General features: G+C 33.9%; 1 protein-coding gene across 6 annotated transcripts in view; it reads left to right on the top strand.

Annotated features, from left to right (window-relative positions):
* LOC143248904 (2-aminoethylphosphonate--pyruvate transaminase-like) overlaps positions 1-25,848 on the top strand; it is a 47,144-nt gene that overhangs the window by 10,004 nt on the left and 11,292 nt on the right. For all 6 annotated transcript variants that reach the window (XM_076497845.1, XM_076497849.1, XM_076497848.1 and 3 more), the window contains 3 exons: positions 10,255-10,498; positions 16,984-17,148; positions 19,027-19,186. In XM_076497845.1, coding sequence (XP_076353960.1) covers positions 10,255-10,498; positions 16,984-17,148; positions 19,027-19,186 — 569 coding nt within the window. The remainder of the gene's footprint in view (positions 1-10,254; positions 10,499-16,983; positions 17,149-19,026; positions 19,187-25,848) is intronic.

Genomic DNA, 25,848 nt, shown 5'->3' with positions numbered 1-25,848 from the left:
GAATGCTTCAGTAACCTCAAACAGCAGCATGAATGGCTTGGATATATAGCATCAACAACTAGGGCATGTCAGTGTTTCACAGTTACAGAAGCTTGTCAGGAGTGGAAATGTAAGTGGAATCAAATTCCAGAAGTCTGATGAAGCAAGTTTCTGTGAGGGATGCACTGAAGGTAAAATGCACAGGAGGCCATTTAAGTCAGTGGGAGAAATCAGATCAAAGGGAAAACTGCAATTGGTACACAGTGATGTCTGTGGTCCTATGCAAACTTCATCTATTGGAGGTAGCAAGTACTTTGTTACATTTATTGATGATTGCTCAAGATGCTGCAGATGCTGTTTCTTGAAACAGAAGTCAGAAGTCTTTGAGAAATTCAAGGAATTTGAGAAGTTGTACTCAAATTAATCTGGAGAGCGCATAAATACCCTACGCACAGATAATGGTGGAGAATATATGTCAAATGAGTTCCAGCAATATTTGAAGTCAAGAGGCATTCATCATGAGATGTCAGTAGCATATTGTCCACAACAAAATGGTGTTGCTGAGAGAAGGAACAGAACTCTTGTGAAATCAGCAAGAAGCATGCTGTCACATGCTAAGTTACCAAGAATGTACTGGGCGGAAGCTGTAGCTACTGCAGAGTATGTGGGTAACAGAGTATCCACATCGGCAATAAAAGATTGTAGTACGCCATATGAGATATGGTATGGGAAGAAACCAGATGTAGAACACATGAAAGTGTTCGGATGTCTTGCATATGAAAATATGCCAGATGTGTCAGGACAGAAATTAGACATGAAGTCTATGAAGGTATGTTTTATTGGATATGATAACTGCACCAAGGGATATCGACTGTATTTTGAAAAATCCAGGAAGATTTTCATACGGTGTGATGTTATCTGTAATGAAACAGAATTTGTTCAAGAGCCTGTGACAAATGAGTATATCTCATCCTTATAAAGTGAACAGATAGTGGACCAAGAAACAGAAGTTAAAGCTGAAGATAAAGCCGAATGACAAGCAAGAAACAGGAAACTCCCCATCTGCAATGGATATGATGAGTATGCTGATATGGCAGCAGCAAGTGAATCAGTTTGTCACACTGCAAACTTATGCAGTATGTTAGAGCCAAGCACATTAAATGAAGCAATGCCAAGTGACAATGCAAAGGAGTGGAAGTCAGCCACAGATCTGGAATTTGAGTCTTTACAAGAAAATAACACCTGGGATCTGGTGGAATTACCACCTGGAAGAAAACCTATAGGTTATAAGTGGGTGTTCAAAGTTAAGTATGGAAATACTGGAAACATAGAGAGGTTCAAGAGTAGGCTGGTGGCCAAAGGTTACTTGCAGAATTATGGCCTGGATTACGAGGAAACCTTCTCCCCAGTGGTGCGCTATGCATCAATTCGCTCCTTGTTTGCATTTGCTGAACAGAACAACTTGAAAATTCACCAGATGGATGTCATAACTGCATTTCTGAATGAAAATCTGGATGAAGAGATATACATGGAACAATTGGAAGGCTATGCTGTTCCAGGGAAGGAAAACCTTGTGTGTAAACTGAAAAAATCACTGTATGGATTGAAACAGTCACCACGCTGTTGGAGCAAATCATTTCATGAACAGATGATGGAACTGGAATTTGTTCAGAGTTCAGCAGATCCATGTGTTTACATATGGATAGGTGAAAATCTAGCAATAGTTGCAGTAAATGTGGATGATATTATTTTAGTTACTGATAATGATGAAAAAATAATCACCATAAAGGAAGCACTAAAGGAAAAATTCTGCATGAAAGACCTTCAAAAGCTCCATTACATCCTTGGACTCAATTTTGTTCAGGATGAAAAGAATGGCTGTGTATGATTAAATCAAAGACAGTATATTCAGACTATGCTGGTGAAATTTGGAATGACTGAGTGTAAGGCAGTTGCAATTCCATCAGGTATAAATGTGAAACTGCAAAAGGATGATGGTGTTAGCACTCGGGTTGACCGCAGTTTGTACCAGTCATTGGTAGGCAGCCTTCTGTATGCTGCAATGGGAACAAGACCAGATATTGCATATGCAGTGGGAGCAATATCGAAATATTGTGCTCAGTCCAACACAGTACATTTGACAGCAGCAAAGAGAATCCTACATTACTTGAAAGGAACAGCTGATCTTAGTCTTAAGTTTGAAAAGGTACCAGGAGACGTCATTACTGGTTACTCAGATGCAGATTTTGCTGGAGACCTGGATGATAGGAAGTCCACATCAGGAAATATTTTCATTCAAGCAGGAGCAGCTGTAAATTGGATTAGCAAAAAGCAATACACGGTGGCCCTGTCCAACTCATAGGCAGAGTATATAGCCTTGAGTCTTGCAGCACAGGAAACAGTATGGTTGAGAAAACTACTGCAAGAAATAGGTTCCGAAGTTGATGACCCTGTTTGTATCATGGAAGATAACCAAGGAACAATCACAATGGCACAGAATCTAGTGGGTCATGCAAGAACAAAACACACTGATATTCGTTACCACTTCATTCGCCAATGTGTGCAGAACGGATCAGTAAAACTGGAATATTGTCCCAGAAACAGTATGACTGCTGACATTCTTACAAAGTCACTTGCCAGAAATGCATTTGAAAGGTTCAGAGATAATGTTGGACTGGCACCAATGAATAAATGAACCAGATAAAGTGACGATTATAATAACAGATTGAAAGTAATTGTAAAACATTTAGAATAACTGTAAGATTATTGAGAGTAATTGTAAGTTTGTGTAAAACTTAAAATTAAGTGGGAGTGTTAAGAATATTGAGATAAGTGCTGCCACCTGTAGTTTTTTTTTATACATGTGTACTCAATGAATAAACACATATCAACAGTTAGACCTTATATGACATGTTACTAAAACTGCATTATTTATCCTACTACCACTAGGTGGAGGCATTTTTCTGACTAAGAGCTAGATCCATTGTTAATGTGGATAATGGTGTAATTTTCAGTTTCTCCCTATTTTTGTTTGGGTCTTGAATTAAATCAGCTCCTGCAGGAAATCATAGTTCTGCTTCCGACATCTGCCCCTTTCCACGTTGGTATCCAGAATAGATTCTGTCTGTATCCAAGGTTTCCACTGCTTAGTCAGATCACCAGCAGTGTTGGTGATTATTGTTTTGATTCTGAGGCTCTTAGGGCTTGGTTAAAAGAACTTCTGGACACATGGTAACCTTAACCATGGGTCCAAAAGTTTTGCAGGACTTGGATCACAACTTGTCATTCAATTCACATATTCCTCACTATTATCAACCAAACCTGTAGAGTTTCCATCTCCTGCAGTTCATCAGGAGTTTGAAACTAGTTGTAGGATTATCTGAGTTTGCATGGTCTTGAGGTAGTGGGATAGTCACGCTTGTTTTTAGTTTTTGTTCCTTTCAATTGTTGGACCTTTGCAGACACAGATTGGTGACCAGTAATTGATTTGACTCATCTTTATCAATGCCTAGATTCTGCAAGATTCCTAATTTACTTATTCCTCAAGCTATGTTGATTTGTTTTACTTAAATTGCAGATGACCAGCTTGGTTGTACTTTGCTACTATCTGCACTTCATCTTAGCAGTGAAGTTCTACAACTATCAGTACAAAGGTCAGGTACTGCAGTTCTGTGTTTTTCCCTTCAGATTCACCTAAGTTTCAAATGGGTTTTGCCATACTATACAGTTTTTTTCTCATCTCCTTCATTCCATTATAATGTGCACACACAATTCCACAAAGTACTGGTTACTGATGGCACCATCTCTTCAACTGTGAGGCCATTACATCCTGATTCTGATTTCAGATACAACCAAAGCAAGTTTCCTTTTCAATATATCATTAATCTGGGCATTTTTTATTTTTCATCTCACCTCCAGTTAGGCACAGTTGTCACCCATCCTGCTCAATGCTATAGAATAAGGTGTCCACATTCTCACTCACCTTTCCTTTTCCCACTGCATAGATGGTTCTTTCTCTTCTGGGAATGTGAGCATTACTTGAATCTTATGTGCCTTTGGGATAAAAATGTAAACAATCCTTCATTTGTAAGTGACCAAGGATCATAAACATCAATTTTAACAGTACTGTGATATGGGTTCCTCTTCTGCCATCTCATCCAGAGTCTCATCTTTCATCAATGTCTTGCTTCATGGATAAGATGCAAAAACCAACAGTCAGGAATTCCAATTTCTGTGCATGGAAGAAGAGGATTTCTAACACAATGTTTCATCATTCTTGCTTTTCAACAGGCAATGCCTCATGGCCTTCGTTTATTTAGGGGTAAATTATTAAGCCTCACTCAAACAATTCCTTGGTGATGTCTTGTGTTTTTTATCAAGGAGGCACATGGTCTAGGGCTCCTTATTTTTAAATTTTGAACTTCTTTTCTCAGGACCAGTCCTATCCTATCACTGTGTTCTACAGGTGATGCCAATAGTAGCAGGTCAATTGTCTCAGTCTAAATGGATTCTCCCGATAGAATAGATGTTACATTTCAAGGTTCTGTTGAATTTACTTTTGCAACTTTTAACTATTAGGATGGCCCCTAATTGGATCACTCAACCACTGGCAATTTAGACTCCAGTACCTCATCTCTTGGCTTATGCAATAGATGCATTCTGTCTGGACAAGACTGAATTACCACTCTAAGTCTTCTCTCCACTTCATATATTATTCAGGGTGCAAAAGGTGATTTGTTCCAACCCATTGTCAGATCCTGTTAACAGCATTAGATTTCTGCTGTCCTTTTGGGTTTATCCAACTCTTCCACTTCTATTTGGGATATCACTGTGGAGATAGCTATGATCCAGTATGATAAACCCAGCTATCCAGAAGCTCAAGCTTTTGAGAGAGAGGTTATGCTGTCTTTCATATGTCATTAGGTTTAATTTATAAGGTTTTTAATAATCTGTCTTGGTTTTTATTTAGTCCAAAAATCACTTTTATCAACAGTAATGATATGCATATTGGCAATTGTGTATTGAGAAGAGGTTGATCCCTTTTCAATTAGTGGAATCAACCATAACTCTTTTTTTTTTCTTTGACAGAGGTTTTGGTATCTTCCACAGTTTCCTTGTTTATGATGGCTTTACTGACTACCATTTGATTATCATTACTACATATTTTTAAGTCCTCAGTACTCTCCAGATTCCTCACATTGTTTTGAATAACTAGTTCTAAATGATTATTTCAGACACGTTAATGTTACATTATATGTTCTTTCTCTACACCTGTTTGTGACCTGACTATTATGTGCCATGTATCTCTTTTACTCTGTAGGTTTATTTTTCATTACTGCTGACCTATGGGCATCATTGTTTAGAGTGAGTTGTGCTGTTTGCCCACAGACCATTTTCTCATTCTCTTAACATTCAGGTACCTGGATGTTTTTCCCAGATATCAGTTGGAGCAGCATCAGTCTATGTTTGAGCCTAGCGTATTCATAAAACAGTTCACAGTTCATATTTAATGCTCAGCTATCCAGTTGGGGTGTGCATAGCCTTTCCTCTAATCAGTATCAGCTTAGTATATTATTCATGGAAGGTGGTTCACAATCTTCTCATAATTCCTAACATGAAGTGATCTCATCCAAGGTACTTGGTTAGGCACAGTTGTTTCACATTCACTCCATAATTCCAGGGACAAGTGGAACACTCCTTGCCCACTCAGTTGGGGAGCAAGCATGAATCTTCATCATTCCAAACTAGATGAATTCTGTTCCTTTCTTTGAGCAAATCATACATGATCCCATCATTCCAAGACTGTGGTGTTACCTTTTGGGTTTCTTTAGGTGGAAGAGAAGATTTGACAACTTAAGTGTTTCTTACTTATTGTGATTCAAGTGGTTTGAAATATATTATTCTGTGGCTACAGGTTGAGATCCAATCCAAAGTATATACATATATTGCATTGCAGTCAAAGTTTTCTTATTACTAATATAGGATATTGGGACAAAACCCCTTAATTTCACCCCTTAGTAGCAAAATCTTGGCTGTCTGGTTGGGACTGGCCTATAGTACCAATCATTTATGTACAATTCCAACCTTGATGTAGGAACAAAGTTCAGGGTGAAGAGCATACTGTTATAGGTGCAGTGTGGTTCTCCCTCTATGATACCAGTCTTCTCTTGGTATGTTTCTGACCTGTGCAGATGTTGTGTGTATAGAAAATGCCCTCACAGACCATCCCACCTTCTCAGTGTGGAATTCAAGCTATAAATGCCAGCAAAGGTAAGTGTGTTTTGGAAGTTAACATTTTCCTAAATTGAAAATGCATTTCCAATAATACTTTTCTCTTCTGACACTCTCACACTCATTTTTCTTACTAAGAGCTAAAGTTAGAGATGTGATGGAGTTGGTTTCAAAAAATTAATAACATTATTTGAATGAAGTGCTTATATACAGTACCAGGAAAATGTACTGATGTAGGTAGAGAGTATGAGGGTGATTGAGTGGGATATTAAGGCTGGAACAAGCAAAAAAAATCAGACAAGTGCTTGGATGGGTAAAGGAAGAAACCCTGATGGTTGAATAATAATTATAAGTATCAGCAGAGGTAAGTATTTTTAGAAATACATTTTCAATTTAGAAAAATGTTAGCTTCCAACTCTTCCAAAAATGTTTAATTGTACTTGTTTCATGATCATAGCTTACCATCTTGTACAGCATATGATTTCAGAGATGCCTTATCTATCAACTTCAAATGACATGGAAGCCATCAATTTCTTTAGTTTCCATTGTTTATAGATTTCTTTTGTTTTAAACATGTTCATGTTCTTAGGCATTGTCCTAAATAGTTATTGAGTTTAGTCCTGCGGTTCTTGGCATCTTCCTTTTTTGAACCTTTAGTAACTTGTTTATTTTATCTTGTTTAACTTAGATATTATTTTATGTTAATTCTTGCATAAGGCTGAACACGTTGGTATCTATTAGGTTGAGGAATAATTTGTGAGCGTTTTTAAATAATTTCATTCAAGCATTACATGCAAGACTATACAATACTTCAATGCATGAACACATTACACCCAAAACATTTATTATGATACTTTATTTCATGTAATACCTAGGTATATAGAATGCATTGTTTTAAACGAAATTGCCAGAAATTAAATGCGAAAAGCAGATGGTGTCGAAAATGCTCGATTTTGTCCACTTGACATTCCATTTAATGAGCTGAAAATGAAAGCAAAAATTAAAGACATATGAAAATCAAACACACCATCTATTAGAGCAAAAAATTATCTACCAAATGACATGAAATATTTTGCGAAAGCGTTTCATTTATGAATATATTTTTTAACTTGAAAAAAACGCTCACGAATTATTCCTCAACCCTATATATTCTTAACTTTTCATATATCTTGTTTTCTTAGAAGGTATTATATTTATACCTAGATGATGCCTTCCTACCAAAAGTTTGTATTGAACCTTTTAGGGTGTTTTGAAAGAAGTTGTCTATATCTTATAAAGATTCATACTCTTCAACTATTGTTCCAATTACATTAACAATTTGACTTGTAATGCATTCTTCTTACTTACCAGGATGTTCTAAATATATTTAAAGTGAATTACAGATTAAATCTTGTCAAATTTGCCATCTGGCAATCTATTTTGTGTCTCAGTTACCATACCCCATAGAATTTGAATATATTTTTAAATTTATATTTACATCACATTGCAATCAATTCATGCTTCAGTATTGCACATGCCTTCATCTATGATTGATTCTTCAATCCAGGCGACTTTCCTTGTAGTTGATTTATTCTGTGTTACCTCTCCAATGGACATGGTAGCCCTTGTATCAATATCCATCAATATCTCTTTTATTGTTACAGGGGATAATTAGAGAAATACAATCATTAGCAACTTCCCTTGTTATCCAAAATATTCTTGGACTAAACAGCTTTATAAATTATTATTATACCTGGTTAAATCAGGTTGTTTGTATCCAAAAGTTTTTCTGCCCAAATAAATTTGATGTGAAATTGAAATTCCATTTTATATCAATTTCTTATTCTGCCGATGGATGATAACATAATTCGTATTTTTGAAGGCTGTTTATAATAAGAGAACATAATGCTATTGGGAAGAGAGATCAAACATTTTTGTCTCAACTGTGATATATCACTTTGTGTGGCACCTTGCTTCTGAATCTTGTATGGTACAACAAACATCTAGTTTAATATTTTATAGATTTTACTTACAGTTGTCTTTTTACATGTAGAAGAAATTTTCTGCTAATAAACCTGTATATTTAATTTTCTTTACATTCATATTTCATTAAATATCTCAGGTTTATAATATAAGCTTTATTATATGAATATTGTTGTTTTTTTGCATAATAAGATTTATATCAAACTACTACAAAAATTTGTTTTTGTATACAAAAACTTGGTTTGTATACATAATTCAAAAAAGTGAAATAAAAACATATGACGTTTTGGAACATACTTTTGGCAAAAGGGTAAGGGAAGGGGCCAAAAACATGGTCTCTACTCATACTATGAGATTCTGTATATGTATGGGTTTGTCCAGTAAAGACTCTTGCATGTTACATGTACCTCTGTATTCTTTCTAGGCACATTTTCACTTACAGTGCTGATTCATGAGAAAATGATGCCTTTTGAAGTTGGACAGAGGATACCATCAGGTGGTTGATAATGACTTTCTGTGGGTAACCTTCCAACTTTTGTGCGTGCAACTTTGTAAAGTATTCAGGATAGCTCCAACCAGGATAGGTAACACTTTATTGCTATATTTTTATTTTTTTACAGTGCTTTGGTATTCCAGTTGTACTCTTCATGGGTCCACTTGGGTTGTTTTGATTCTCCCTGTGTGTCCACCAACTGAAAATATTTTGTGATTTGGTTGGACTTTTTTGATGTTGCTTCAGATAACTTTAGTCTCAACAGCATGTCCAATCAATAGCTACTACTAGTTTACCAACCCAAAAATTTTCTATTGAAGGTACAGGACAATATATTGCAGTCTGACACTGACTACTTGAAATGCAACCATCTGTTACCACACCAGAGTGTATGATGGCTCCACATTTATCTACACCTTAGCTGACCACCCCTTTTAATTAAAAGGTGCATGGAGGGCTGATTGTTTCTGAATCTCCATATTTGGTCCAATTTTTGATAAAAGGTATCAAAAAATGACTTTTACCCTTCAGATAAATGTAAAAGAATATATTTTTATTTAAACCAATGTTTTGTCTTTGTGGCTACTTCTGGATTAATATATACATTTGTTTGATATTAGAATATGAAACAATTATGTATATTAGCTCTGAAGAAGTCACAAAAGCAAAATGTTTAAATAAAAATAAATATTCTTTTAAACTTATCTTGAGTATAAAGGTTGTTTTTCTTAACTTTTATCAAAATGTGTATATTTATCCAATATGTACTATAAATTTTGAAAGACAACAAAACATGGTCCAATGTTTAGTTGTTTCTCCCTTGAATCCAGTCCTTTGATCTTTATTTGGGTTTTGGATTTTACTTCAGTCTTGCTTGACTGTATCATTTCATTATTATGATTTAAGTTATTCCCTCCTGCTTAAATGCTCATTTGTGATGAAACTGTGTCCTATAAATCTGATGTCCTCATCTTTCAGTGTAGTTATTGTAGCTCTTAAGATTTCAGAGGTAAGTGTACCTGGTTTGAATTTTACACTTTTTAAAATTAAAATTAATTTCAAAGAGGGAATTATCTCTGAAATGCATTATCACTCACCTTCCCATAAATAGATATGTTGTTTTCCTTATGACTGAAATTTTGAAATCTGAATTATGGTGTGAAAGCAGAGATTATATCTCCTGATATATGAATAATATATCATATTGAAGTTGCTTGTTGATCAACATCATGAAAATGACTTTAAAACAAAGGTTTTCAGTATTTCAGAGGTAAATACCCATTTGAAACTCAATTTAATTCTAAAATTCTAAAAGTTTAGTTTATACTTGTAATAATAATAATAATATATAACTCTAATTTACTATGATAAATATTGTGTAATACTGAGAGAAATAAAATAGTTTGGCTATTTTGAATTTAAAGTAGTCACCCTTGCACCAGTGCATATTATGATGATACCCAAATATTTCTTCTTATTATTATTTTAAAATAAATCTAATGTTAGAGACAAAATTTAAATGGAGTTATCATTAACAGTAAATGATTGTTGTGAAACATTTGTCTTAAAGCTGGTATTATTTTTGATAGGTGCTTGTTTTAGTCAATGGTGCCTATGGTTTGAGAATACAAATGATCTGTGAAAGAGTAGGCCTTCCATATGAGAGCATACCATTTCCAGAAGGGCAAAAAGTTGATCCAAAACAGGTGGAATTAATCCTAAAAAATAAGAAACAGCAATTTAGTACTGTGGTTGTGGTGCACTGTGAGACAAGTACAGGGGTGATCAATCCTGTCTGTGAGGTTGGATTGATTGTAAGAAGATATTGTCCAGGTAGAAAATTTTAACTTTATCTTCTTTTCCTTTGTTACATAATAGTTTCTAAGATGGTACCTTTTTTTCACTCACAAGATTAGCTTTTCCTTTTTTTGTGCCACAAGCCTTCCACATCACTCTATTGAATTTCAAGGTTCCAACACATTTCTCATGTAAATCATCATGCATCAACTCTACACCAATAGGAAAGCACTCCCTCTGTGTCCCATACTGATCTATTACTCAGACAATGCTTAAGTGTAGATATCTTTCTTTAGACAACTGAGTACCCTGTAAGTGGTTTAACTGTATTTACTTTAGTTCAACTTCATTTAATGTAACTTCAGTTTTTTTTTTAGGGTGTTAGATTTCCTCATGTTTGCCGTGCCTTTTTCACTGGATTAGTATCTAACTTGAATTCTGAAGTTGCTGTTGCTACTTCTAATACATATCACTCATCTCTTACTGCACTTTTGGCAACAAGCCCTCATTGGCATTCTTGGAGATTAACTCAGTTATATGATATTTTGTTTCTTGCTATAGTTATCTTGGACTTCCTTTTTGTTTCAACCTCTCTCTATTGTTTTTACCCATCCTCTTATGTTCAGTTTTATAATGTACTTTTGCTGCCCCATTGAGAGATGGCATTGGTATGCTCAGTCCCCTTCTGGCTTCAGGTTGGTCTGCCTTTGTGACTTTTTAAGCAAGCTCCCAAATTCTGAACCACCAGTTGTGGGTTTATTTTTACCTGTTTGGGAAGATGGATCCCAATTTTTCTATTTATCCTACCTAAGCCCAACCATGATCTTCTTCTGACACTCTTTGTAATATTTATCTTCATTTATCTTTCTGTCTGAAGCTTTTTACAGGAACCCTGTTGGGTTTTCTGGGGACATCCTCTACTTCTTCCCTTTCTCTGTAGACTGCATGTTGTTGTCTTTGTCTTTAGCTATACATATGTAGTTCTCTTCTTTTTAGAACTTTCTGGGTCATGACACTAAATTCTTGTGAACCCATCACCATATACCCAGAACCTTCTCATGGTTCCATGTACATGGATAACTGGCTTCTTCATGCCCATTTCAAACAAGAGTCAGTCAGTTCTACTTGTCAGTTCTTTGAAGCTGTGCAGGCAGGATGGTTGATCACATTGGAGGGATCATTCCTTCATCCTCCCCAATACTTTGTATATCTAGATGTTTTCTTCAATTCTCATTTTGATCAGGTTTAACTTTCTCTTCTGTGGCTCCATGTTTTAGAATTGGCTTTTCAGACAACCCTATTTGCTCCCATATATACTACTAGCAATGTTCTATCACTTTTGAAGAGATGGTTGTCTCTGAAACCTATGATACTCCTTGGCAGGGCTTGTATAATTGCTTCAGTGAGCCCTTCATGACCAATGGGAACCTCACATAGATTCCCTTGAATGCTCCTATTCACCTTCCATTTTCCTTGATGGATGATCTACATTGATGGTTGGACAAGGCCCTTTTGTTTGCAGATACCCCACTTCCTTTTCTATGGCCAAAGTTACATCTGTTCACAGATGCATCCCTTCAGAACTGGGGTGCATGGGTTGATCACTAATGGGTTTCAGGTCGTTAGCCTGCAGAAGAACATTCTCTTCACATCAAATCCTTGAACTCTTGACCATCTGTTGGGCATGAACTCATTTTATTTCTGTCAACAGCTGTTTCCTGGTTATGACCTCTTCCAGTAATTCTACAGGGGTGACTTATATAAATAACTAGAGTGGCACCTAGTCAAAATCACTGTTTTTGCACATTGGTTCTTTTCTCTTGGGCTTGCCCTCATTAACTTTGTTTGACACTGTGTCATATTCTGGGCATATCCAAGCTAATGGCAGATCATCTTTCCCAATTGGATTATATTTATCCCACAAAATCATCCCTATATCCTGCTGTTTTGGTGGTGTTCTAGTCATTTCAAGATCAATCCATTTATTACCACCCTCAGTCACAAGCTAACTCAGTTTTGGGCTCCAGTTCCCCATCTTAGGGATTTGGCAGTAATTATTTTAAGCCAAGATTGGTCCTGTCTGTTTCTTTCTGCTTTTCTTTCAATCCAACTACTTCATTGCCACTCCTTGCAGAGTCCTGCTGATTGCTCCTTACTGGCCCACTCAACCATGATTTATTTAATTGTTTCAGCTCCAGGTGCTCCCTCCTTTCCCTCTTTCCTTACCTAAAGACCTGTTACATCAACCCCATCTACTGGTTGTACATCCAACACTTTCCATCTACTGTTTTCATATCTGGCTTTTGTCTAGTCCCTAGTGAGGAGTTCAAGATTTTTTTGCAGAGTAGCTTCTCACTTATCCCATTCCATTCATCCTTCTTAAGCTGTTTACCTGAGGAAGTGGAGTGTTTTTTGCTCCTGGGCTTTGGTTCAGGATTTCCAGGTTTGTCATCCTACTGCTGTTTGTGTGATTGAGTTTCTCACATGGCTCTTTGAGGGGGGGGTTTCAGTCTCCTCAATTTTGGGATTTGATGCAGTATTATTACTCACCTTCCATTCTTCCTGTTTATGTATGATTTTTGTTTCCCCTATCCTTTCCATGTTCATCCATTCCTTCCAGCTCTATTAGCTACAGAGGTATCTGTTGTTCCCAGACTGGAACATTAATGTGGTCCTTCATGCACTCACTTAACCTCCCTTCAAAAGCTATGTGTTCTCTGTTTAACCTCTTTTTGAAAATGTATCTCCTCCTTCTCCTGGCCTGTGCATATTGTAGGTTAGATATTTTTGCTCTCAATGTTACCAGCACTTTGCACCACTTCTCCTACCTTATCCTTTACCTAGATTGTGCTTTTCTTCCTAAGATCTCTGTGATTTTAGAAGTCAGTCCTCTTTTTCCCTTTTCTATGTATCTTTGTTTCTCATTCCTACCCTCATCCTGATCTAAATGGACTCCTCTGTCCTCTTTATGTCCCCTGTTGTTATACTGCTCACACAACTTCCTTTCAGGATTCTTGTTCCTTCCTTTATGTTCCTTTATAATCTTCCTCTTTTCATGATCTTTCCTCAGTTACTCTGACTAAATGGGCTTGAAATTTGATCCAAGTGGCCTCTTCCTTCTTGTATCCTTCCTAGCATGATTGCATTCACATTTACTCACATGAACTCTATCACCTTTCTTTCTTCCTTGGCCCTCGTCTTCATTGGCTACTGGAGGATTTTCTACAGTTTGGCATGTGGGTGACTCCTCACACATTCATCTCCCACTACCTATTTGCTGTTTCTGCTTCCTGAGGGTATTGTGTGCCACCTGTGGCTATTTGACAGACTTCAGCAAGGTATTTTTACTTTACACAAAATGTGTTTCATTTAGATTACCATAGCCATTTGCAGACATCTTGTTATCAAGTCTACACTTTAAATCTTGTTGATTTTTATACATTTCTTATGGCTATGTACACTCACTTGTGAAATGGAATGATTCACAAGATCACTAGAGTATAAATTCCTTGTTATAACTGCATCATAATATATCCAGACTGTGCCACCCACTGAAGGGGATTGCACAACATCCCTGCCATTCCAAGTTTGTATACATTTGTATGGTCTGCTTTTAAAAATTGTGTTTTATGATCACCCTTGCACTATCTGAGGTGTTGGAGTCCTTACTGCTACCATTTCCAAGCTGCTGGAGTGATTGACCATGGAAGCAACCTGCTGTATAAGTTCCATAATGATGGCTATACATATTCAGTTCAGAGTAGAGTGGTAGTGTTCTCCAGGATGGAGGGAGTTTCAAGATCTTCTGGATGAGCAACTAATTTCCAAGGTTTAGATGCTCAAAGGCAATTCACCCCTCTAATTTGATGTTCTCCTCCTACACTCAGGAGTTCAGCAAGTAAGGTTTTGGAGGTTGAGTGAACCAGTCACATAAGTTCTCACACAACTTTTTTGGTTGTTGATCTTCCCTTATTTACTTGTTTTTCTGTATTTTTGGCTGTAGAAGGTTTGTGTGGCCTGTTTCCACTTCTGTTCTGGGTTTTACCTTGTTTGGTGATGCTTGTTATCAATCTGGGGTCTTTTCAGGCTGTTTTCACAGTTGCAGAGATTGAATGAATGTGATGGGCTTTCCTTTGGTTCTGGATAACACACTCCTGGATTTCTGGCATTCGGCTACCCTGTGGTTCATGGAGTGAATTATTAGGTTTCTTCTTTAATCTGGGACTTTGGTGAAGTTGGAAGGTCCTCATACTTCCTTTGTGAAGATGTCTTTACCCAAGAAATGATGTTTTGAATGTTGTTAACTTACCAAGTACAACCTGTCATGCCTTTGCCACTCTACACCATGGGACACATCCTCATTTGCCAACTTTTCATTTTGGGATTGATATATTCAGCTTTCTGTTTACCATCTCATTGCTCAACTATCCTCTCCATGCAGATGTGTTCCCTTCATGTTCTGCCATGTTTTGATTCCACATGTTCATGACAAAGAGCTACCTGGTTTGGAAGTGGTGTAGTGACCCTCCTAAGAATTTCTTATCTGTTTATCTCACCTCTAGGAATGTCTTTCAGATGCTTTCAGGAGATATGCCTATTCTGCCCTTGCACCAGTCCCTCCTACTGTTCACTGTGGAATTCAAGCTAATCTTGTGAGAGGAGGAAAGGTACCTTATCAGAAATGAAAATGAAAATAATTAGAAATACATTTTTATAGGAAAATTACAATTTTATGGTTATTTTAAAAACTATTAATGGGATATGCTACCTACATTGAAAGAATATAAGTATGTTAGTGAGGTGATATTACAAATTTTTTTCATCTTTAGATAGAAAATGTTCAAACTAGTTAAGTAAAATCAATTTATTAGAAAAAAACTTAAATTTTTATATTTTCTTCCTAAAGTGTAGATCCGATAAATGGTGATAAAAATTTAGTTATTAAGCTCCTTAATATATTTTATGTCAAACAGCAATTCCTCTAGACACACAATAACAGTTGAAAATGAATAGTGAATATTCAGGATTCTCATTTTTGTGTTGTGTTTTTCTCATATAATTACTAAAAATTGCAAAAAAAAGAAAACTGTGAGTGTATGATTAATTTCATTGCATTGATTTTTATTCTGCTCAGGATATAATGAAAAGAAAAGTAGGTTGAATCACAAGTAATAAAATAACTCGAGCTCATTTAACATACAAAAATGTTTGAATCATGAGCTAAAAATGTTATTTTGAGCATGATGAGGTCCACATGTTGTGCTTAAGTGAGAGTCTCACAATGTTGTGTTAGCAATACAAAATAGGCATAACTCAGTAATTCACTAACACTAAGGTAATACAGAATTGAAACAAATAAAACTGAAATAAACAAATTGACAGAAATAAAATAATAATTACAAATAGTTGCATATTTCCACAATAAAGTAGACTGCCCATTGTACAAACCAAATAGATCAATTTAAATGTAGAAATTTGAAATTAATCAAATTAATACTGAATTAAACTACAATATTATCACACATATAAAAAGGGATCTGTGTGACTTAAACATTGAGGAGTATTGCTTAAATGAAAGAGAATGCCCCACCCCCCAGAAAAAGCTGGTCAAACAAATATTATGGGTGATTAATTTTTGCAAATTTGTAGTTTCAAGCAGTTTTTTGTTTTAACAATTCCTAGGTCAAGCAGTTTATAAGTTTGAATTGTAGTGAGTCAAATTTGCCTATTTAGTATGTAATCTTTACTAAAAGGTTACCTTATGAATGTAAAGTTAACTAGCATTAATGGATGTCTGATAAATTTGACCTTTGCTCTTTAATGGCATGGAAAGTTTAACTAATACAATAACTGTAAGCCAGTTAGAATTGAACATCAGTTACTGAAGACATTTGAGGTTAAAATAAAGAAACTAGATCAGTACACAAAGTTGTAATCAGCTTCATAACTTTTCTGTTATACATTTAAATGTTGAATATTTCAGTGTTAAACACTTAAATGTATAACACAAAACTTTTGACAAAGTTTACATCTGGAACCAAATGTGTCCTAATACTTGGAGTATTTGGCTGTATATCTGAGGGTTTTAGGTTCAAGGTATGGTTCTACCAAACATATTTTATACTTTCATCTGTGGGTGTGTTTTGAGTGACAGCCAGTCTCATTATTCTGTTAAGTGTAGCCTCTTTAGCTTGTGGATTCTGTCTTTTAGTTGCCTAAACCATATGGTATCTTACCTTCTTATTTAGGCGACTGTGGGCATAAAGTATAATTTATGTGAACAAACAAACCAACAATTATGTTTTTCATTGCTTTACACATCATCTTTGACTCTTAATATTGTGGGTGATTATGAAAATTTATAAGAATGCTTAGTCCTCAAAGGATGCTTATGTAGTGACCAATTTATAAAACTAAAATTGAGAGCTTGTACTTAATAATAATTATACTTTTTAAACTTATTTTGTGTTATATCCAGTGGTTGTAATTTGATGGCTGTATGAACTTGTAATTTTCTGAAGGTGCAGCTTATGTTGTTGATGGAATGAGTAGTTTTGGAGCAATACCATTAGATTTCCAGAATTCTCAAGTTGATTACCTGATAAGTTCAGCTAATAAATGTTTAGAGGGAGTGCCTGGATTTTCTTTCTGTATTGCACGATTGGAGCACTTCAGGAAGTGCAAAGGTAGGAATATTTTGAAATAACTCTGATATTAGAGTCCTATTGTGTTTTTAGATATTAGATATTGAGGTCAATTGAAATAGTGTTCTATAAATCCTTGTTGTTGCATCTATTATAAGAATACATACTTTTATGTATCAATTAATTTGTATATATTTACAAGTTACTTCATGTGACCATATAAAAGAATTATCGTTTCATTTTTAAAAAGTAACACTGTAGAATTTTAAGTTTATTGGATTTTCAAGTAATATTTTTGATTGTTTAAGGTTTATCTATCAAATATATTGTGCTTGTTTTAAATTTGTTTATATTGTTGAATATGTAACAATACATGTAAATAATAATAGATAATTTATACTTTTAAACAAGTTGTGCTAGATATAATTTTATAAATGAAAAAAAAATTTAGAAGCTAAATTTACTACACTCGTTTTGCAGTTAAGTTTTGACCCATGTTGTACTTTTCTGTGCATTATCTGTTTCTGGAAGATTTTGAATTTTTGTTTGCAGTAAAAATAATATTGCCTGTTTCATTCCATCATACTCAAAGCTTATCAATTCAAATATGAAACACATATTTTAGATAAATTAATAATGAAATAAGAAAACCAAATAATAGTTTCATCACTGTTTGAATTTCCTTCAGAGGTATTAGCACTTCATACAGTTTAATTAGTATAAAATTAAAAAGTGTTTAAGCTAAGAGATTGATGTTGTAGATAAAATGAATATGGAAAGTAAATTTAAGGCACTAATGGGTTAATTGTAATGTATTAAAAGAAACAGTAAAATGTAGTAGTCCTGAGGCAATACTTGGTCTCAATTTTACAGATTAATGATATAGACATAATAGGTGCATATAGTAGTCCTAAAGTACACCTTAGTTAAATGTAACAGATCAAGGCAGTAGAAGTAACAGTAGAATGTAGTAGTCCTGGTGCAACTTGGACTAAACGTCATAGATTAGTGGTGTAAACATAATGATTACATGCAGTAGTCCTAAATTACAACTTGATTAAATATAACAGATTAATGGAGTAGAAGTAACAATAGAAGGTAGTAGTTCTAAAACACTTCTTGGACAAAAAATAACAGATTAATAGACCAGAAGTAATATTATTTGTTGTAATCCTGAAGCATGACTTTGGTTAAACATAACAGATTAATGGTGTAGACCTAATAATTACATGCTGTAGTCTTAAATTACAACTTGTTTAAATGTAACAGATTAATGGAGTATAAGTAACAGTGTTGAATATAGTAGCCCTAATGGTTGCTTGTAGTACTCCTGAAGTCAAATTTAGCTAAAATGTAATGGGCTAATGGAGTAGAAGTAACAGTAGAATGTAGTAATCCTAAGGCACAACTTGGATTAAATGTAATAGATTAATGGAGTAAACCTAATGTTACTTGAAGTTGTCCTAATATAAAACTTGTTTAAATGTAAGAGATTAAACGAGTAGGAGTGATATTGTTATGCAGTATTTCCTAAGATACAATTTGGGTTAAGTCTAAGGAATAATGATGTAAAATTGATGAAGTAGTCTGAATATGAGCTTGTTAATTTGTAAGTTTAATTAATGTGCAATGATATAATCAGCTGTATTGATTCAGAGGTATTGATTGTAAGTTGTACATGTACAAACATATGGTTTAATGCTCTTAAAAATCATAAAAGCTTAACATATATAGTTTTTTATGTAAAGAGTAACATAAAGAATTTAATTTAAAAAAAACACTTAGATCTATACTCTACTTTCTCTTGATGCTAACAGATCTTATATATTACAATAGTTCTTCGTACTTGTGTGAATAAACTAACTTGGATGTCCTACTAAGTTATACTCAGAATAAAGTCCCAGTTTTTGTATATCAAAGGAAATGCACGTAGTCTCAGTCTTGATTTGTATGATCAGTTTGAGGAAATGGAAAGAAATAAACAGTTTCGTTTTACTCCACCAACCCATGCTTTACTTGCTTTCCACCAAGCTTTGATGGAACTGGTGAAAGAAGGAGGGATAGAAGCAAGGGGAAGAAGGTAATAATAATCTTTATAAGTAAATATTAATTTATAATCAAGTTTGGGTTGAACATGCCCAACATTTAAATATGAGGTGTATAATATACTGCAGTGAGAGGTTTAGTATATTTCTCACTGTTAATTTTTATATTGATAATGCCAATACCTGTTTTATTGCCTGTTGACTTTGATGTTTAATGTAATTGTGTGAACTTTGACAAGAACAGATTATGATAAGGATAGACTGGGTTTCACATTTTGTATTCATCAAATTACAGTTTTTTTGTGATAAGCAAAACTACAGTCTTGAACCAATATGCCTGAAGAATAATACATAACATTAATACCACCCAATCTTCAAATATTTAACTTAAATTATTTTTGGTGCACATAGGCATAAACTTGCAGTTCATCATAATAGTGCTGAACAATATTTTTGAACTTGTGCTCACTGAAGACTACCATTAAGGGTTGAAATTCTTTAAAACCTTCCTTAATTCAGTAATAAGTTCAAATGAGTACCATGATATAATTTCAAATATCTACCACATTTCAATAATTACTACTCTATGAAAACACACAATTCAGAAATGCTACTTACCTCTCTGCACAAATAAGCAGTGTTCCCTCTAGGCTGCATTGAACACAACAACCGATCAAGTGCCATGCACTTCGTTATTGCAGCCATGCACATTCTCAATATTGGTGAAGAATCATAACTCATTGATGGCCTTAATGACCCTGGCAGTCGATAGGCCTAAAGCTCAAGTAACCAACTGGTACCTCCCCCTAAAATATTTGGTAGTACACATCCACACATTATCTTGATACTGGTACACACTTTAAAACTCATTCCACAAATGGTTTGAAAAAATTAAGAGGGAACATTGCTACTAAGACCTATCACATCATGTGAAACTCCCATAGAATTATCAGCACATTCCAAAACTTTTGAACAAACTTACATCCTTACATATGCCTATGTGTATTATACCAGCCTATGATGCAGTCATCATAATGCTGTAGCTCTCCAACAGTAGAAGGGTGACACTACTGCCATGTACAGCAATGTTTGTGAGAACTAGCACATGATCACAGATTCCTTGTCACTGTCTGTGTTAAATCCTCTTTTCCTGTCCTTTTTGAGTTTCTAGTTACTCTAATGGTCTTTATTTACTGGTGCATTACTTTTTTTCCTTGTTGCACTTTCATTCTGTCCACCAAATTGCAACTTTATTTTCTCTGGCTATCATATTTCTTCTTTGTGCTACTTAAAACAATGAATGCATAAAAAAAGAATGTTCTAAGGCCAAGATAGTCCTTTTCAGACATTTTTTTTCCAACTTAGCCAAGAGCAACAGGAGGGACATCATCTTTTCATGGGATTGTAGATCAGTAGTTATTCCTGCCTTTTATCTCATTTAGTATAGCAAGTGACAAGCATGTGACAGATCTCACATCTCAGTCTGTGGCAAGGTACTATAAATATTCCATTAACATAATTTTATAGAGCTGTGATGAACCATGATACAATAACATATTCACTAGTAATTTTTCACACATAATGTTGTCTCTATCTTGCTTCAGGTGGTTGGTGCTCTTCTGCCTACCTCTTCAGTTCAGGTCTATTGTCATTTTATTTCATTGATTTTGGCCACTTCTTCCATCTGCAGTCTTTTGCTTGTGGTTATCATTTCCCTAATGGGAAGCATATATCTCTTTTTCTGTATTTTTCTGCACATAAATCAGGTGTATGACTTTGTTTCTTTTGCCTGTGTATTATAATGATTTGAGTGATGCTTTTTTACTGATATGGAATGTGTACTTTAACTGCAATTTTGTGAGTAATGTGTATTTTTTAGCAAAATGTAATTACCTTTGCAAGTACAATTTTTAGCTTTTTAATAATATGAAATTTGATGTCATGTTAAAGGGGTAATAAATTATCTGATTAGGTCTATAACAATAAATGCATAGACTGCCAAGAAAACTGAAATTTCTCTTTTGGGATTTATAAACACACAAGAACTTTATTAAAATATACGTATATTTAGCTATTCAATAATAACTAATCACTTTTTTGTTTGATGTTCAAGATCATCTAGCAAAATTTACAGAATTTTAATATAAAATATTTAGTTTTTATTCATAACTAATAAATGATGCATTTTATATAAAATTAACAAAATTAGGGGGAAAGTGAAAGATGGTAGTAAATTTTATAAAAATATGCCCAAATAATACCTTTGTATACTTATTCTGCAAAATTTCACACACACATTAAATAGATGACTGGTAGTACTGAAACACGTGCAGAGTAACTGAATCGACCTGACTCAGAACCTACAAAGTTTACTGGACCAGCCCAACTCTGAAACATATAATAAATGTTTTCACACATTCTAATTGCAATTTTATTACCCTGTAAAATTTCTTTTGTAAGTGTTATAGAAAATATAGTTGATTATTGTGTTTTCAGAGAAAGGGGCATGTGAGATACTTTACTGCTTTGCACATGCGTTGTTGCTGTCAGTGGTATCGTGTATTACAGTTGTATATAAACAGTTTTATAAGAAGAGTGATGATTTAAGTTACAATGGGTTGCAGCTTCAGATGTTGACAATAAAATAAACACAGAAAATATATGGGTTATGTTTAGTATTTGAAACTCTGAGAGTATGTACTTTGAAACTTCATGATTAATAATGAAGAAAAAAAGGGACAGCTGCTCATTTTCATTATATTTGATGAGTCTCCTACAGGCTGAACAATCAAGTAGTTAATGTAATAACAGATAAAATAAAAAGTTTTACTGAAAAAAAAGTTGTATATCTGAGAAATTGTAGAGGTTACACAAATGAAATATGAAATTTCTGAGACAAAGAAAAGTATTTTTAATTTTAAAATGAAAATCACTTTGTACTCTTACTAGTTAAAAATTAGAACATTTTCACGAACAAATATTAGAAAAAATACTTAATTAAGACTGATTTTTTTGTGTGCAAACGACTTGTACTGTTTAATAAAATTCTATCAAATTCTGTAAAGATACACAGTTACTAGAATGTAAACTATAACGATTGCAAATGGTTACAAAGTTGATCATATAGTCCAATCCCATGTTGAGAGAGATAACTTGATATAAAGTGTATGTAAATGTCTACTAAATTCAGTTGAGGCATTTGAAATGATAAAACTATATTTGTAGTCAAATAGTACAGAATAATGGACACATTTTATGTGTGGAAAATTATCACAATGTAAATTCATGACGATGTGTAAAGAATGAAACATTTGAGAGTTATTTTGGACATATAAAAAAAGAAAGATCTTTTTACTGAGGTGATATAATTCCATATGGAATTTTCAATTTTATAAGTATTATTAAAAATTACTAGTAATTTTAAAAAAAATCATAATTATAGTATAAACGATATCATCACATCCACTCAAAGTTTGAGTACAGTCTGCGACAGTAATTACCAATCAATAATAAATATACAACAAACATTACAGTTGGAACATCATCGCATTTAGAACATGGTTATAAAGACACCATTTTAAATGTAAGGAAACACTGCATTTGAGAGTTATTTTGGACATATAAAAAGAAAGATCTACAAATGAAAATAGTCCAGTGCAAAGTTGAAAATTTGAGGGAATCCTTGACATCCAGCTGTTAATGACACCCCTTACATTATGTTTGTCTAGAGTATATAAATTGAGGTATATGTAACCAAACAAACATTTTGAAAAATTAGCTTAATGGCAATATATTAATCTTCTTGCATTTGTTATACTTTATTTTCCCTCTTTCAAGAAGACTGTTTTTATTTGAACTTACTTTTAAAATTGCAAAGTAATTAGGTTCTTAAGCTTAGATGATACTCATGTGGAATGATGATGATGCCTTGTTCTTGTTTGAGCTTTACAACAAATAAATAAAACAGTATTTAGTTTTGTAAATCATGATAATAGTTCTTTTGCCATGAATACAAAAAGTCAAAGAAACTTACAAAAGTACCCTTTAACAAAGGTATGTTTAAGTGTGAAAACAGCCTGAAATGGAAGATAGGGAAGAGAAATATGTTAAATTAAAACAGAACTTGATTTATTCCAACAATATTTCAAGAAATATTTGTTGTCAGGCTTTCCTAAGTTGGTGGATAAGTTCATAAAAACACATATATGAGTAGTGTAAACAAATGCTAGCCATTGTGATAAAAGCAACTGAGATGTGAAATGTACTTAACTGTTATGAAACTCAGTATCATTAATGACTAGTATAACAGTGTGTATGTTAATGTACCTTAATTGAATTAAGTAAATGATTGAGATACTCTTATGAATTCTTCCTACTGGACATATAGGGCCAGTGAAAAGATTTATTACAAATTATTATCAGACATATTATAATGTAATTAATACTATCATCTCATCAGAGTTAGCTATGTATTTAGAATAAAATTAAAAATCAATCTGGCAATCAGTATAGCTAATAAAGAATTTTTTCCTTCATTCCTACTTAAAAAAATTAGAATATTTTGTTTCATCTGTTGTTACCCTGTTATTAATGATATTTTCAGACATAATTCCATGAATGTTTCACAAGGTTTGTCTGACGTATAGTATATATAGATTAATCATAATTAATTACATTAAAGCAAACAGTCATCAGTATCTATGTTTCTGGATGATATGACATTTGCTTGCTCCAACTTACCAATTTATCTTTTCATCACCCCTCTATGATGTCCTGAGTTAAATTACTCTTTACAGTATAAATATTAATAAGACATACTATAATTTTTATAGCCTTTGGTACTCTTTGTTTATTTATACATAAACCAGGAAGTTAAACCCATTTGTCAAGCCCTTTTGTCACATCCTCTCTTTCACAAATTGTCAGTAATTCTTTGTTGTATTTGCAATTACATAACAGAAAGAAAAAAAATTTAGTTTATTGATGACATATAAGACAACCCTGTTCTAAGTATAGAATTTTATTTATTTCACCAACATTTGAAAGTTACTATTTTCAAGATCAGATCAAATGGCTAAGGGAATTAATTTGAGGTATTTATGCCTTGGTTAGAAAGTCAGTTAAATAGACAAGTAAATATTAAACTTCTCATATATACATATATATTTGTATTTATCATTATAAAAGTAACTGAAATGTCAAGATTAGAAATTTATCAGATTAAATAATGAAAGAAAAACTCCCGACAAATAGTTTGTGATACATCACTCAGTACCATAACTTTAGCCACATATTTGTTGTGTGATTTACAGCTTGTATCATGGGATTAATTAGACACAGTTAAAAGAGTAATAATGCAACAGAATTAAAGTAAAATAGATGTTAAGTGTTTTAAGCCTTAAACCATTTGGGATAAATAATTGTAATTTTCTGTTGTAACATCTGGTTGTTCTAGAGAGAAAAAATGGGTAATTTATATTTACTTCATATTTTTTGTGGTGATTATGAGATTGGTTGACTCATCCAAGACAAATTAGTATTGGTGTGGAGAATATAACATAAAATATAACATTTTACTGGAAAAACTTAATCTTCATTAAGGAGGCCCTAGAGGTTATGCAAATAAAATTTGAAAACTGCAAGATGAAAACAACTGTTTTAATCTTAATATGCAAATCACTTTACACTAAGAATAACTTAAATTGTATTTAAAGTAAAAAAGTATTAAACATAAAAGGACTACAAAGAAAATATACTTCTATGTACAATATTTTTGTATAAATACCTTGCCTCTCTAGATAATCACTCAATTTTGCCTAAGATCTTAAGATTCATTTCATGATTGGACTCTTGGTATATCAGTGTTATAAAATAGTAAATTTTTAAAATTATTGCATTAAAATATGTAAAGCTAAAATGTCTTTATTTGTTGTCATTTCAATTATTTTCTTATTCCTTCCATAATGGTATCGATTTTTTTTTTCTCTCCCATTCAGTATTAACAAAGTTTAACAAAGTGTTGGATCTACTACAGTCAATAATGAATGTGGTGTAGTATCTTATTCCTTTAGCAAGTAAACTCATTCTTCATGTACAAAGCATATTCAAACTTAGATCCGAATGTCGATTTTTAGGTCTACATACTGGGATACACTACACGGCCAAAAGTATGTGGACACCTCTTCTAATTAGTAGGTTCAGCTATTTCAGCCACACTCATTGCTAACAGGTGCATAAAATCAATGATACAGCTATACAATCTCCATAGACAAACAATGGCAGTAGAATGGGTTGTACTGAAGAGCTCAGTGACTTTCAATGTGGCACTTGTCATAGGATGCCACCTTTCCAACAAGTCAGTTTGTCAAATGTCTGCCCTGCTAGAGTTGCTCCAGTCAGCTGTAAGTACTGTTATTGTGAAGTGGAAATGTCTGTGAGCAACAACAACTCAGCCACGAAGCAGTAGACCACACAAGCTCACAGAATGGAACTGCCTAATGCTGAAGTGCGTAAAAAGTGTCTGTTCACAGTTGCAACACTCACCATCGAGTTCCAAACTGTTCTTGAAGCAAAGTTAGCACAAGAACTGTTCATCGGAAGCTTCAGAAAATGGGTTTCCATGGTCGAGCAGCCTCACACAAGCCTAAGATTACCATGTGCAATGCCAAGCATTGGCTGGAGTGGTGTAAAGCACAAT

The sequence above is a fragment of the Tachypleus tridentatus genome, chromosome 4 (assembly GCF_004210375.1).
Source record: "Tachypleus tridentatus isolate NWPU-2018 chromosome 4, ASM421037v1, whole genome shotgun sequence".
NCBI lineage: Eukaryota > Metazoa > Arthropoda > Merostomata > Xiphosura > Limulidae > Tachypleus > Tachypleus tridentatus.
This window is presented reverse-complemented; position numbering and strand designations above follow the sequence as displayed.